The sequence below is a fragment of the Periplaneta americana genome, chromosome 11, assembly GCF_040183065.1.
Source record: "Periplaneta americana isolate PAMFEO1 chromosome 11, P.americana_PAMFEO1_priV1, whole genome shotgun sequence".
Lineage (NCBI taxonomy): Eukaryota > Metazoa > Arthropoda > Insecta > Blattodea > Blattidae > Periplaneta > Periplaneta americana.
The window spans coordinates 65,792,566-65,806,270 of record NC_091127.1 but is presented as its reverse complement, the minus strand read 5'-3'; the positions used below and the strand labels follow the sequence as shown (position 1 = coordinate 65,806,270).

The following is a 13,705-nucleotide window of genomic DNA, read 5'->3' as shown; positions in this document are numbered from 1 at the left end:
GATTGCATAATATGTAATCCTCATATACCTATCACACAACCTTCAGGACACTTCAACGAGAATCTGTTCCTCTACCAACAAGTCCAATCAACCGAGCAGGAAAAGAGTAAATAAAAACAGAAAAAATGTAAGCCTTGAAAGAAATTAAGCTGTGCCTACACTATACATTCCAACTGAGGAAATTACATTTAATGAAAACCCCCTCAGCTTGCCTCAGCGGTGAGGCCTACGTGGAAAGATTAGGGCATGCACATCATTCAATCGCGGGAAGTACAGTTGGTCCAATCTAGCGACCTGCGTGCGAGGACAGTCCCAGTCCGTACCCTTCTTGGAATTGGGAATAATAGAATAGAAGATCTAACATTATGACTGAATTCGTTGTTTTTGGATCACATAATTTTATTACTATATAAATAACATTTTCGACTTGCATTCGAAGCATTTCAGCCATTGAACATATTCCAGATAGTACAAATTACATAGTGACGAGACGTAACTTGCGTAGTAGAGTCCCGATTCCCATTACTGCTATTCATCGGAGAGTTTTATATGCATCACTATGAAGTGTTCTGTTATTGTAACAATATTTCGAATATGTGTGTCTAATGCCTACCCACTTCACTTTCGTTATTTGGGTTTCCCATATTGCGGACAAATGGCAGGACTGTGACTCATATACTCAAGAAAACATCTTTGCTTTCATTATATTATTTCTATGTATGTATTAGTACTTATTGTATTTAATCGTATTGTTCTGAGACTCATGAATTTATGATACTTAAGAGAGAACATTTCTGTTATCGAAACAATTACATGTCCCACAGAACGAATTCACTGGTCTCTGTGTTACCATTATTACCATAAAAATTATAGAAAACAATTTATTCCGTTTATAATATAGGTAATGTACAAGTTAATAAATTGAAAATACCCATAGTCTATACGAAGTTGCTTAAAAGAGTAAGGTAACAAGTTCTCTCATGGACAAACTTTATTTCACAGGCAAATAAACTGAAAGGCCTACACTCTAGTAGAACACTTTACGCATTACTTTTCAACTCAGTCACCATGCTTGTCCAAATACTTGTTATAACGGTACATGAAGATGCTAGCATTGAAGAAATCTGCGTAAAGGCCCTGCAGCCACGTCAGGACGTGTTGCTGAAAGACCGTGTCTGTGTTGAATTGCTTACCATTCAGGTGCTTCTTCAACAATACGAAAAGGTGAAAACCACTAGGTAAAATGTCGGGACTGTAGGGAGGTTAATCCAGTACTTCCCACCGGAAGTGCCGTTTCGCACCGTACACCTCAAAAAGTTCAGGACGAATTCCTGCTTGTGAGGTGCCCTTCAGACGCAAAAAACAGAATCACACTACATAATTTCACGTTTTATCATGTTTCCGTGCTCACAGCCATTATACAACTGATATTGCAAGAAGCTGAGCAAATATATTCACAATCTAAAGTCCGGGTCAGCTTACTTAATACCTTAAGGGTGAAACCTTACCATTTTCCCCCATTACTACATAAGCTAGTGGATTATGGTGACTTTTGAGTTTGCAGGTAGAATTTTCTTATGCCAACTTCGTTTCGAATTTCGGTATTGAGAAATACTACAACTGGTAGTGATTTTATAACTGTTTTGTCGGCAGCAGTGACACAAGTTGTCGGTAGTTTAAATTATGAAAATTCAAATTGTTCTAGATTTTTAAGCCCATTACTGGAAGGTAGTGGGAGAGAGAAGAACGCAAAAAGGAGAGCTGCCCTTGAAAAAGAGGTACCGAGCGGTAACAGCACTAAATTAATTGTAGATCAACAATATTCTATTTTTAGTTTTAATTTTATTTTTATTTATTTGGGGGAGGGCAGCTATCCTCGACAGGAATAATTCATTTTTCATATATAGAACTGTACAGACGGTTATTTACAATTAACAAGGGATGTCTTAAAGCATTGATACAAAATCTTGAGATAGTGCTCCTTGCACCAAAGAGAAAGCCAATTACTTCCCAGCGACTAATGGGTATGTGCTATTTCTCTTCCAGATAAGTAAAGCAGCGTTCATAATGCCTTTTCTTTTCCTGATCTACTTCTTGTGGTTGTGATTCAGTACCCTCAAATTTGATAGTGGGATCAATTATGAAGCCATTCTTTTGATTGTTATCAATTGCTTTGATGTCGGCACGTTTGGTGGAGCCAGTGGATGAAATACAATGTATTTCGTTATAAACTTCAAACTTTCCAGACTTCTTGAGACATTCAGCAATTCGGCTCCTAACTAATATACCAATAATTAATTAATATCAGTATTAATATTAATACATAATAGTTATTGTATGTGTTGCTTTGTGTTGTGGTTACAATTTCAAGATTAGAGTCAGGTAGGCTAAGTGTAAAGAAAAATAACATATTTCGTGTGATACATGCCCTTGGGTAATCGGTAGAAATATCATTTCATATTTTAATTAATTTCTTTCATGTTTAGACTTTTATTACAATGATGGAGTAAATTTTCTAAAGCATACATTTCAAAGTGGCACTCGTTTTTGGGAATTCATACTAATCATTTCACGTGATCAAACAAAATACATTTTTAGGTTAGGTCTCGTGATTCGTAAACTGTTTAATCAAAGCAATGAATTTCATATTGTCAGACGAAATATATTTTAATATTAGGTAATACAATAATCTACTAACTACTAACATAATGTGCGAGAGCTTCAAAAGAAAAATATACGCTTTCACAAATTATTGAATCTTTTAGAAAACACTTCTCCAATATAAAGATGAGATGTGGTAAATAAGTAAAACATCGTTATTATTAATACTATATTATTATTATTATTATTATTATTATTATTATTATTATTATTATTATCATAGTACATGGCATTGTGTAATTTTATCCTCTTTTGGTGATATCTAATATTAGTTGGCAACACTGAAGAGACGGCCAAATTAGTCTTTTAGGAATTACTCTTACGTCATCCTCAGTATAATGGCTGCATTACAAAGCTGCGGTCTACTGCTACGGCCCTGGTGGAAAATTCGAACAAGACGGGCACTATGTCGCCCCTGACAACTCTGGTCACAAAACTTTTTAAATCATCTTCGTAATAGAGACGAGTAAGAAAATGGGAGTATTGGGATCATTCATTTAATTCATATTACGTATGTACATAAGTATTACCATATCATTTAATACAGTATTCTCTATTAAATATCAGTAGTTTAATATCAAAGACGGACATCTGTCATCTCCATAGTTTTGATCTAGAGGTAATTTTTTAATTCACAGTGTTCTTTGTAATATTTAACACAATTTGTTTTATAAATGTAGTGTTAGAGTTTGCATATGGTATCACTATAACTGGAAAGAACATGAAAAATTGTATAAAAACCACAGCTACCTAAATTTCGATTGAGGTCAGATGTCCGTTTTTGATATTACGCTACTCATATATACCAAAGCATATTTACAAGTTTTGCTCACAGAAAAACTCTGCATTTTGCTACTCCAAGAGAACTGTCTTCTTTAGAAATACATCCACAATTGTATTCGGATCCTGGTACTGGTTCACCGCGATGCCACTTGGCATATCCTGCGTCATACAGGCTCTGGTCTGAAACAGTGATTATTATGTCAGCTTAATTATGATTTTCATATGAACAGAAATAATAAACATTTATTTTTCTTTATCACGATGGTTTACATATTCATGCAAATTGATTTTATTGTTTTCTATGACAGCAAGAAAGATTCAGTCGTTCATGTTACTGCGTGGAAAATTTTCTTTACAGGCAGTGATCGAAATAATTTTACAAAAGAAGAATTGTGTGTATATATTATTATTATTATTATTATTATTATTATTATTATTATTATTATTATTATTGTATTTATTATTAAATTCTCTTGAAACATTTAAATGTACTGAAATCAAAATGCATCCATATCCATTCTTTTAATTAATAATTTTAAGTTCCGATTTTAATGTTAAGAGAATCATGATAATTGAGGTTTGTCAGGACAGGAAAATGGATGTGCTGTTGTTTTCATAAGTCCCTCGTCGTAGCGTCGCAACTAAGACATCATGCCTAGGATTCGCGCTATTCATTAGCGCTGGTTTGACACCTCATGAAATTTTATCAGTGTATGGGACCGTTACCCTCCCTGCATTGTAACGAATTTCATTCATTCATTCATTCATTCATTCATTCATTCATTCATTCATTCATTCATTCATTCATTCATTCATTCATTCATTCATTCATTCATTCATTCCTAATGTTTTTCCCAAGAGCAAGTAATCTTCTCTCGCTGACCATTCCAGTGGATCCTTCAGTATGCAGTTTCTTCTCAGCCAGCCAGCTTCTCATTTTTTCTTCCTTATCAGTTCCAGCGTCATTTTTTCATCAGTCACTCTTTCTAGCGCAGCTTCGTTTCTTATTCTGTCTGTACCATTCACACGCTTCATCCTTTTCCATAAATTTCGAATGCTTCTATTTCCTTCTCTTCACTTCGTCATAATGTCCATGTTTCTCCACCATACAGTGCTACACTCCACACAAATCACTTCACGAGTCTCTTTCTCAGTTCTTTCTCCTGAGGTCCGCAGTAGATGGGGCCTTTTCTATTAAAAGCTTCCTTTGCAATTTCTGTTCTCCTTTTGACTTCCTGGCAACAGCTGATGTTACTACTTATAAATACACGCCAAGTATTTGAAGCTGTCCAATTGCTCTACTGACTTCTTTACTTTTCTTCCTATGATCTTGGTCTTCGTCTTCTTTGCATTTATCTTCATACCATACTGCTCACAGCTGTCATTTAGTTTCAGTAAATTATCTCTTATAATCATCTCCTCTTCTAACATCTCCATACATCAGCAAATCTGATGCACTTTTTTTTCTTCTTCCTCCTACTATCACACCTCCCATGTTCTGAAAACAGTTCTTCACTAAATCTTCCAAGTAGATGTTGAACAGGATAGGTGATAAAGGACATCCTTGACGTACTTCTCTTCCTATATCGCTTCCTTCTGACATTTCTTCCCTTATCCTGACTTTGACTTGTTTCATATAAAGGTTACTGAAAAGACTTCTCTCTTTCCAGTCCACATCAATTTATTTTGGATATCCATCGGTTTATAGCAATCCACTCTGTCAAACACCGTTTTTATGTCCTCAAATGCTATATCGTCGTTGTTCCTGCAATAACTGCTATGTGACATATTTATAGATTTTCAGATTTTTGTTCTATTAAATAATTAAAATAGTGATACAGCAAATAATAAAATCCTCTATGTGTAATTATATTTCTTTGTTTCGAAAATGCAAGAATTCACAATCTCCTATGTGCGGCTGCTATAGGATGAATGAATGTTATTGCAGGAGTTATTGCAGGAACAACGACGATATACCTGTACACTTCCATATTCTTCTATAGCTATATTGGGCAGCTAAGATAGGTAACAAAATCCTTTTTCGAAAACCAGGTATAACATCTTGGGAATAAATTTCTGTCTACACGATGCCTCCATTCTGGTTGGATGATTGTTTACCTCTACTGAGACAAATTGACGTGAAGCCAGTACCAACTAGTCCGGCTTGGTCCTTCATGGGCCCTTAGTCTCACGGATAAACGGATCTGTTCACTTAATGCTGATGGACATTTCTCGGTATTGCAGTCAGTGAAATTTTCGTGAATTTCAATAACTAAATATACCTAATATTAAGGGAGTATTGCTCATTGTAATGTTGCATTAAATGAAGAATACATTAAAAAATAGCCACAACAAAATTAAAATGATAACTATTAACGTACATAGCATGCATTTAAGTAGAAAATATTAATCTTCTCCGGTGGTCGGCAAAGATTACGTCATATAAAATGCAGTCCGCAATACACAGCAAAGGGGGAGGTAGGAAGGGGAGGATACCAAAAACAGCTTAACTTGTAATGAGTAGAGAGCGGAATTTAGGCAAAAACCTGTTTTTTTTTCTTGATACATACAGGTTTAAGATTTAATATTTACTTTTTCATGGAAATATAGGTACAAATAAAGGAGTATTATAGTGCCTAAAAATGCCTATTTCGACGTTAGTACATATTTTTAGGTTTTTAAAATTGTTGCATCGTTTTTCGTAACTGTTTACAGTTCCCTTAACATCCTGTACCGTTTACATTCCAAGACGGATAACAACTCCTTTCTAGCAGACAACACAATAGAGAAGTACCTCCGGGCCACTCCATCTCATCCTCACAATCTTTCAATCCTAAATTCCAACTTCCAGTCGGCCCGGGTAGCGTAATAGGTATAGCGCTGGCCTTCTGTGCTCGAGGTTGCGGGTTCTATCCCGGCTCAGGTCAATGGCATTTAAGCGTGCTTAAATGCGACAGGCTCATGTCAGTAGATTTTCTGGAATGTAAGAGAACTCCTGCGGGAAAATTATTATTATTATTATTATTATTATTATTATTATTATTATTATTATTACTACTACTACTACTACTACTACTACTACTACTACTATATTACTACTACTACTACTACTACTACTACTACTACTACTACTACTACTATATCTTCCTCTGCCTGTTAGCAATTTAACACAAACACTCTGGGTTGTAACCGAATAAGCATTCTCTTACACTCCAAGACAGATAACAACCCCTTCTTTTTACTCACCATTTGTAAGTACAGCAGTGAGCGACACAATAGCCACAATAGGTGCTGATCATCTACTATGAAGAAACTATGAAATGTGATTGGTGAATGAAAACACTAACTTCAAGAAAGAATGTCTTCATTTTGTGTATGCATGTGTACCTTTGTGAAATGTGAAATTTGTGGAAGTTTCTTTTAATCCAAGAATTTTTCATTAAATAAATGTTGAATCTTATATTAGTTACATTTTTTAAACAAACAAAAAACCCTATTTCTCATTTTATAGAGGCTAAATAAAGGAGTATGAGTCTATATCAGGCACCTAATATGCCACTTTTTAGGGCCTAAAATTCCGCTCTCTAGTCGATAGCTAAGAGGAGGGAAATCACGCCTTACCCCTCTGCTCTACTTGTATACACATGTTTTGTCTCGCGAATTAAGAAATGCCGACCACTGACCTACACGAATTTCGATCTGGATATCTTCTGTTAAACAGTCTGACACCAGAACCATAAAAATTATTTCTTTTCTCTCTTGAAGTATTTACACCATTTTTAAATAATATTTGATTCCTAAACCTTACTATTACCTTAAATTCTCAGTACACTTTGTAGTTTTATTCTCTTCAGATCTGTTCAACAGTGACATAAAGGGTGTCATATTTTGTAGCTAATAATAAATACTTACTGAATATTGTGACGTATTGTCCGTCTACGTAGTTGTCATGAAATCCGACATAAGCCCATGTGAAATCGCCCATGTTAGTCAGAACTTTGGCTTCGTATTCAGAATTGATAACAGCCAGATGAGTTCCCTCTTTCTCACAGATGTTCTGAGCTTCGTGCCACGTTTTAGGATCTGTGTGAAATTTGTAGTATCCCAGACCAGCAACAAGGTTGTATCCCAGCGAAGCATTTGGTATGAACGTCATTGATGGAGCTGTAAGGGATAAGAAAAATTTCATAAAGTAATTTTTATAAAATATAAGTGATGTAAGTATGTTACAGTTACGGCCGTGAATATTAGTAGAAGCCAAGTGCATAGTCCAACCAGTAGAACGCTTTGTTTAGACGGAATTGCTCGCAATTTTTCGTAGAAATGCTTTGGTTTAACATTCAGTGTCACAAAAATTATAACAATGATTTCGTAGAAATTTGTAGCTTTCTTACTCCCTTAACGAAAGAGTCTTTAATTATTTCAGCTCAACTTCTTCTTTTTCTTCTTCTCCTTCGTCTTCCTTCATGCGTTAGACATGATTGACATATGACTTTATACGCAGTCTCCTGTCTACCATGTATATTAGTTTCAATTTTTGTAATGAAGTCGTTCCATCCTTCGCTTTGTATTTTTCTACACTCTCTTTTAGTTTCCGCTGCTTTCCTCTTATATTCTAATAGACTTTCTTTAGTTTTTAACTGTAAATGTTTTAGATATAATTCTTACTTTTGTTTTACAAGAGATTTTATTTCGTCTGTCCATTTATAAAGTCCCTTCTTCTTGGGTCTTTGTAATTTCTTTTTTCCGAGCGCGTCCATTGCTGCATTTTACATTAAAGATAAAGATAAAGGTAGCCTATTGTGTCCCATGTATGGCAAAAGCCTCCTTAAATAAGAGAAAGCTCTATTTGCCTAACGTGGTGATCTAGTTCACGTTAGACGTGATATTTAAGTCTAGGAACTTGAATTTCTTTAACAATTATTCTCTCACTGTCTTTCGCAGCTTCCTGTCTATACACAAATGTCCTTCGAGTAGTTTCCATTTTCTTCTGTCTCTTGCCTCTCTGGACCATTGTTGACCTGCCTGTTCTTTGAAGAAGTCTGTCCATCTGCGCCGAGGTCTGCCCTGAAGTCTCCTTCCTATACGGTGGTTCCACCTGGTAGCTGGGTATGTCCATCTGTTGCCTGGTTATTTTATATTACTTTTCTTAATTGTAGCCGTTCCTCTTCTATATTTTGTTTGCTTGAATATATTTTTTAACTGTTCGTCTAATTTATTTTGATATAGCACTCCTAAATGTTTCATCTTGTAATAAGTATATTTTATATATCTCATTTTCTTGTGGTTTTGTTTTTGTTTTAACCCATTTTAATCGAAAGGCGATTTTTGCTTGTAGTAACTAGTGATCAGTACTTATATCATTTCAGCTCAACAGTAAAACTTTAAAATAAATAAATTTATCTTGTGGTCTCCTCATATCTGGTTCTTCTGGCCTATATTGATACGCCATTTTTTAAAGTTTCCCATAATTATTATACAAGGAACAAGTAATAAGTTTCCCAACTGCGCTAAATTTAATGTAGGCAATCCACAGGACACATAAAACGAAGAAGTTATCTAGAACGAGGGAAACACCTGGAATCTATACTAAATGCATCAATTGAAAGACAGAGAAGACACTAGCAATAGGACATTTATAGAGAGATTGCATCAAAAATCGCAATATGTCCTTCACATGCTAACACATAACATGTGTTCTCAGTTCTTAAAGACATTCTCACGCTGTTTAATAGTCTGACTCAACAGGCATGGAAGCAATAGTATCGAGTGAAACGCGCATGAATATTTGTCACAATAAATCAATAGATCAATATGAAAAAAGCGTAGTAAAATGAGTCATTAAAAAGTATGCTAATGAGTACGAAGGGTATTTGTGAGGTATTCTAAAATAATTATGTTATTCCCAATGAATATTTTTAATTTCGAAATTTTTTAAGTCTACATATTTCAATGCGTCAGAAAATTACTGAATATGCGTAATGTAGTATATTGCATTTCCTTAGATGCATGATAATCAAAGAATTAAACTTCAATTCAACGAATACAGTTTTTACCGTTTATTTATTTGCATCACCGCTACTGTCTAATGTACCCAATTGAATTTGTTTAGAAATATGGTAGTCAAAGAATTAAATCTCAATTCAACAAATATAGTCGTTACAGTTTGTGTATTTGCATCACCACTTCTTCATGTTACTATGTTCAGTTCCGGAAGTAAATAATTTTTTTCTTAAATTGATACGCGTAAACTATATGAGGATTCAAAATAAAAAAAAGTAATTTATTTTCGTAGTAACGATCTGTAAGGGGTTAGGTACAGCTTACAGCAGTAAAATTTTTGGAATTATTGAACATTTTTTTCCTCCATTATTATAACTTCTACAATAATGAAAATTGGTATGTGTAAAACACTGTCCTTCTGCTATGTGAAAAAAAAGTATTTTTACGATTTAAAAAAATTGTTTATATACAGGGTGTTTAAAAAATACGGGGCATAATTTCAGGTATGTATTTCCCACATGTAGACAATAAAAATAGTTCATTACAACATGTGTCCGGAAATGCTTCATTTCCGAGTTATGGCCTTCACAACATTGAAATCCACCGGAACATTTTTCTTTCCGCAGGTCGTTGTCATTACAGAAGATGTTCAAAATGTCCACCTCCTGCTTGAATACAGACCTCACATCGATGTCTCATTGACCTGCGAACACGATCCCAAACTCCAGGAGTATTGCGTATGTCCTCAGAACATGCCACAATTCGATTCCGAAGGGATTCCAAATCAGGCACCGGAGACGAATAAACCAATTATTTTAAATGGCCCCACAAGTAGAAATCGAGAGGGTTCACATAAATCAGGTGAGCGTGGAGGCCAAGCAAATGGGCCACCTCTACCTATCCATCGATCAGGAAACCTTCGATCCAAGTACCGGCGAGCCGTACAACTGAAGTGTGCAGGAGTGCCATCTTGCAAGAAGATAATGTGTTGACGATTGATCAGTGGAGTGTCTTCTAAAACATGAGGTATGGTGTTTTCCAGAAAGTTTCTGTACGCCTGCCCCGTAAGTCTGTTTACAAGTACATGGGGTCCAACTAATCGATCACCAATGATACCGGTCCACATGTTGAGGGAGAATCGCACCTGGTGATGAGATGGAACAGTTGCACGTGGTTTTTCATACGCCCATACATTGTGGAAATTTGTTATGCCATCTCGTGTGAACTGTGCTTCATCTGTGAATAATACTAAGGCAGGAAAGTTCGGATTTACACCACAATGCTGCAAGAACCACTGACAGAACCTAACTCGTGCAGGGTAATCTGCTGGTGACAGGGCCTGTACACGTTGCAAATGATAAAGATACAATTGATACTCACTCTTTCAACAGTCTCCAGACAGTCGTATGAGGAACATTGACTTGCAACGCTACCCTTCGTGTGCTGATAGAAGGAGTCATGTTCACAGCCTCCAGAATCTCCTCCTGTACTTCTGGAGTTGTAGATCTTGGTCGTCCCCTTCCCAAACCAGGAAAGTTAAATTTTCCATACTCGCAGAGACGGTAATGGAGACGTACAAATGTCTTCCGATCTGGACATTGTTGCTGTGGGTAGCTACCTCTCCTGGTACAAACGACGAGCCAGCGCAGCATTGCCGTCCGCCTTACCGTACATGAAGTGTATCTCTGCCAGCTCTTGATTTGAATACATGTCGCACAATCTAATGCCTACACAACACTGAATGTAACCTTCGCCTCGGAATGAACTGTCAGAGTGCCCTCTTAATGTCTCCTTTGACGGCAACGACCTGCGGAAAGAAAAACGTTCCTGTGAATTTCAATGTTTTGAAGGCCATAACTCGGAAATAAAGCATTTCCGGACACATGTTGTAATGAACTATTTTGATTGTCTACATGTGGGAAATACATACCTAAAATTATGCCCCGTATTTTTGAAACAGCCCGTATATATGTATTCTTCAAATTTCAAAATGTGCTGTTCACTTTGCAGTGATGAAGCGTTTCCCTCGTAACGCATAAACTTTTAAACTTTTTAACGTTTTCTCCCTTTTATTTTATTGCTGAGAGTCATGTTTACAATATCATGCTCTTTCAACTACAGGGACATCATTTTATTTTTACTTGCATTTTTATTGTACCTGCATTTCTGAATGTACTTCACTCTCACCCCTTCACTAATGTCCTTGCTCCCGTCAGACACACAAACTTACGGCCGCTGTTGCATTCGAAGTCTTCAAGCAGTGAAGTAAACACTGCAGTGTATAGTGTGTTTCATAAATATGATTGCGTTTTCTATAGAAGAAAGAACCTACATTAATAATATCGTACTAAAGAATTATATTCAAGAAACGATAAATTCTATTTCAGAGAATATGCTTCAAAATGTTTTTAATAATATGCGTACTGAATTGAAGCCTGCATTGTAATGAACGGCAACCATTTTCAGGAACTTGTTTAAAAATTCAGATTAGCTTTTTTTGAATTGAGGTGGCTAGAAGCAAAGGAATGCTATTGACATTTGTAATAACATGAGTTAAGTGCATCCAGTGTAAGCAAAAGTATCTAAAATTTTAGTGGCAAAGGGATATTTTAATCGCATCACACATTAAAATTTAAATAAAAAAATTCAACGATTTTACGAAAGCTTAAATAATTAAACCCCATTTTCTCAAAAGTAACTTAAGTGCACTTACAGCCCTTTACTTATGACCCCCTCAATTTAACTGCACTCTCTATATTGTATGGTAACATCAATAATTAATATGCTAAATAAATTAGACATTACATAACGAACATAGCCGCCTGAAAAGTTGAGTTTTTTAAAAAATGTTACTCCTCTACTGTATTTTGATAAATTCCGTAAAAGTAATGATCAAACTGAAAATCGTAATATCGTATTTCCCTACAACATAAATGGATACACTACTTTTCTCTCCTCCTATACCTAGTAAAATGATTTGGTTACATATTGCACTAGTAACATCAAACTCCTTTAATGGAAGGGGGCTACAGTGTTTCCGAGTATACCCAGGTTAATGTTAAAAATGTTGGTAAAAACAAATTGATGTCCCTGTACATTCCTTAATAAATATTTTTTTTTTAATTTTGTGTTAGAATAAAATACTGATATTTGACCATTTTGTAAAAGGAATTTATTTTTTATCACACAATCTATCAAAGATAGAGAAGTGGTCTTGCATTATTTTGTAGAAATGACATGCATTAATACACACAAGAAATTTCACCACAGAATGGTGGATAGTTTCTGAGTTATGTGGGAAAGGATTTATCACTGCACAGTGAACTGAATTTAAAAAAAATTGTAAATAATTTTTTTAAATCGTAAAAATATTTGTTCGTATAGCAAAAGGAGAATGTTTCAGACATACTAATTTTCTTTATTGTACAAGATACAGTAATGGGGGAAAAATGTTGAATATTTGCAAAATTTTACTGCCGTAAGCTGTACCTAACCCCCTAAGAAGAGGAACTGGATAATATCAATTCATAGTAAACGAGTGCATACTCTCACCTGTAATAGTTGCCACTAAAAAGACAGAATCCTGTCCCTCACACTTCATTATGGAGTGATCGACATCCATCTCCCAGGGTCCAGAGTCCTTGAGTCCAGCCCCGTGACCCAACTTCATCTGTAACAAGTAAAGTGCTACACACATCGCTCTCAATTGGTACTTGTACCCAAAGTTCACGTAGTGCCTCGTACCTGTGCGATCCAATGACCCGTCGAATTCCGACTACTTGACAGAGAGAACTTGAAAGAACTGGAACCAGAAGAGAAGCATTGCGATGCAAAAGAGACTCCAAGACATCTGTATAGCAACAGAGAACAGACCAGGATGTAGCGATTCATGTTGTGTTCCAGATGTAGCCGCCGATGGTTTGTTCAAGGAAGGGAAGCTATCGGGTTTATATAGGAACTAGGACAACTGACGAGTTTGGATTATCCGGATAATCCTGATTATCTTTCATTAAGCTGTTATAGTGTTATTTTCGAAGTGGTATTTTTATCATTACAAAAGCCTTAAAATGCTGTGCTGTCGTATTATTCAAGAGAGACTGCTTCTACCATGCCAAACAACCAAAGTTACAGAGTTTTTCGCGTTGGTATTTTCTTATAATTATAAATCCAGCTTAACTTATACTCAAATATTCGGGGTTGTGCATGGAAATACTTATAGTTACGCCATAAATTTTTAAAATTCTAAAAACTACAGAAG

General features: G+C 35.6%; 1 protein-coding gene across 1 annotated transcript; it reads right to left on the bottom strand.

Annotated features, from left to right (window-relative positions):
• Nucleotides 1-3,019: 3,019 nt before the first annotated feature.
• LOC138708604 (hemolymph lipopolysaccharide-binding protein-like) lies at nucleotides 3,020-13,611 on the bottom strand. The gene is made up of 4 exons (XM_069838715.1): nucleotides 13,192-13,611; nucleotides 13,000-13,117; nucleotides 7,357-7,608; nucleotides 3,020-3,624 (listed from the first exon to the last, which is right to left on the bottom strand). Exons 1-4 carry the CDS (start codon nucleotides 13,336-13,338, stop codon nucleotides 3,491-3,493), a joined length of 651 nt encoding a protein of 216 aa, XP_069694816.1. The 5' UTR covers nucleotides 13,339-13,611; the 3' UTR covers nucleotides 3,020-3,490.
• Between the last annotated feature and the right edge of the window lie 94 nt (nucleotides 13,612-13,705).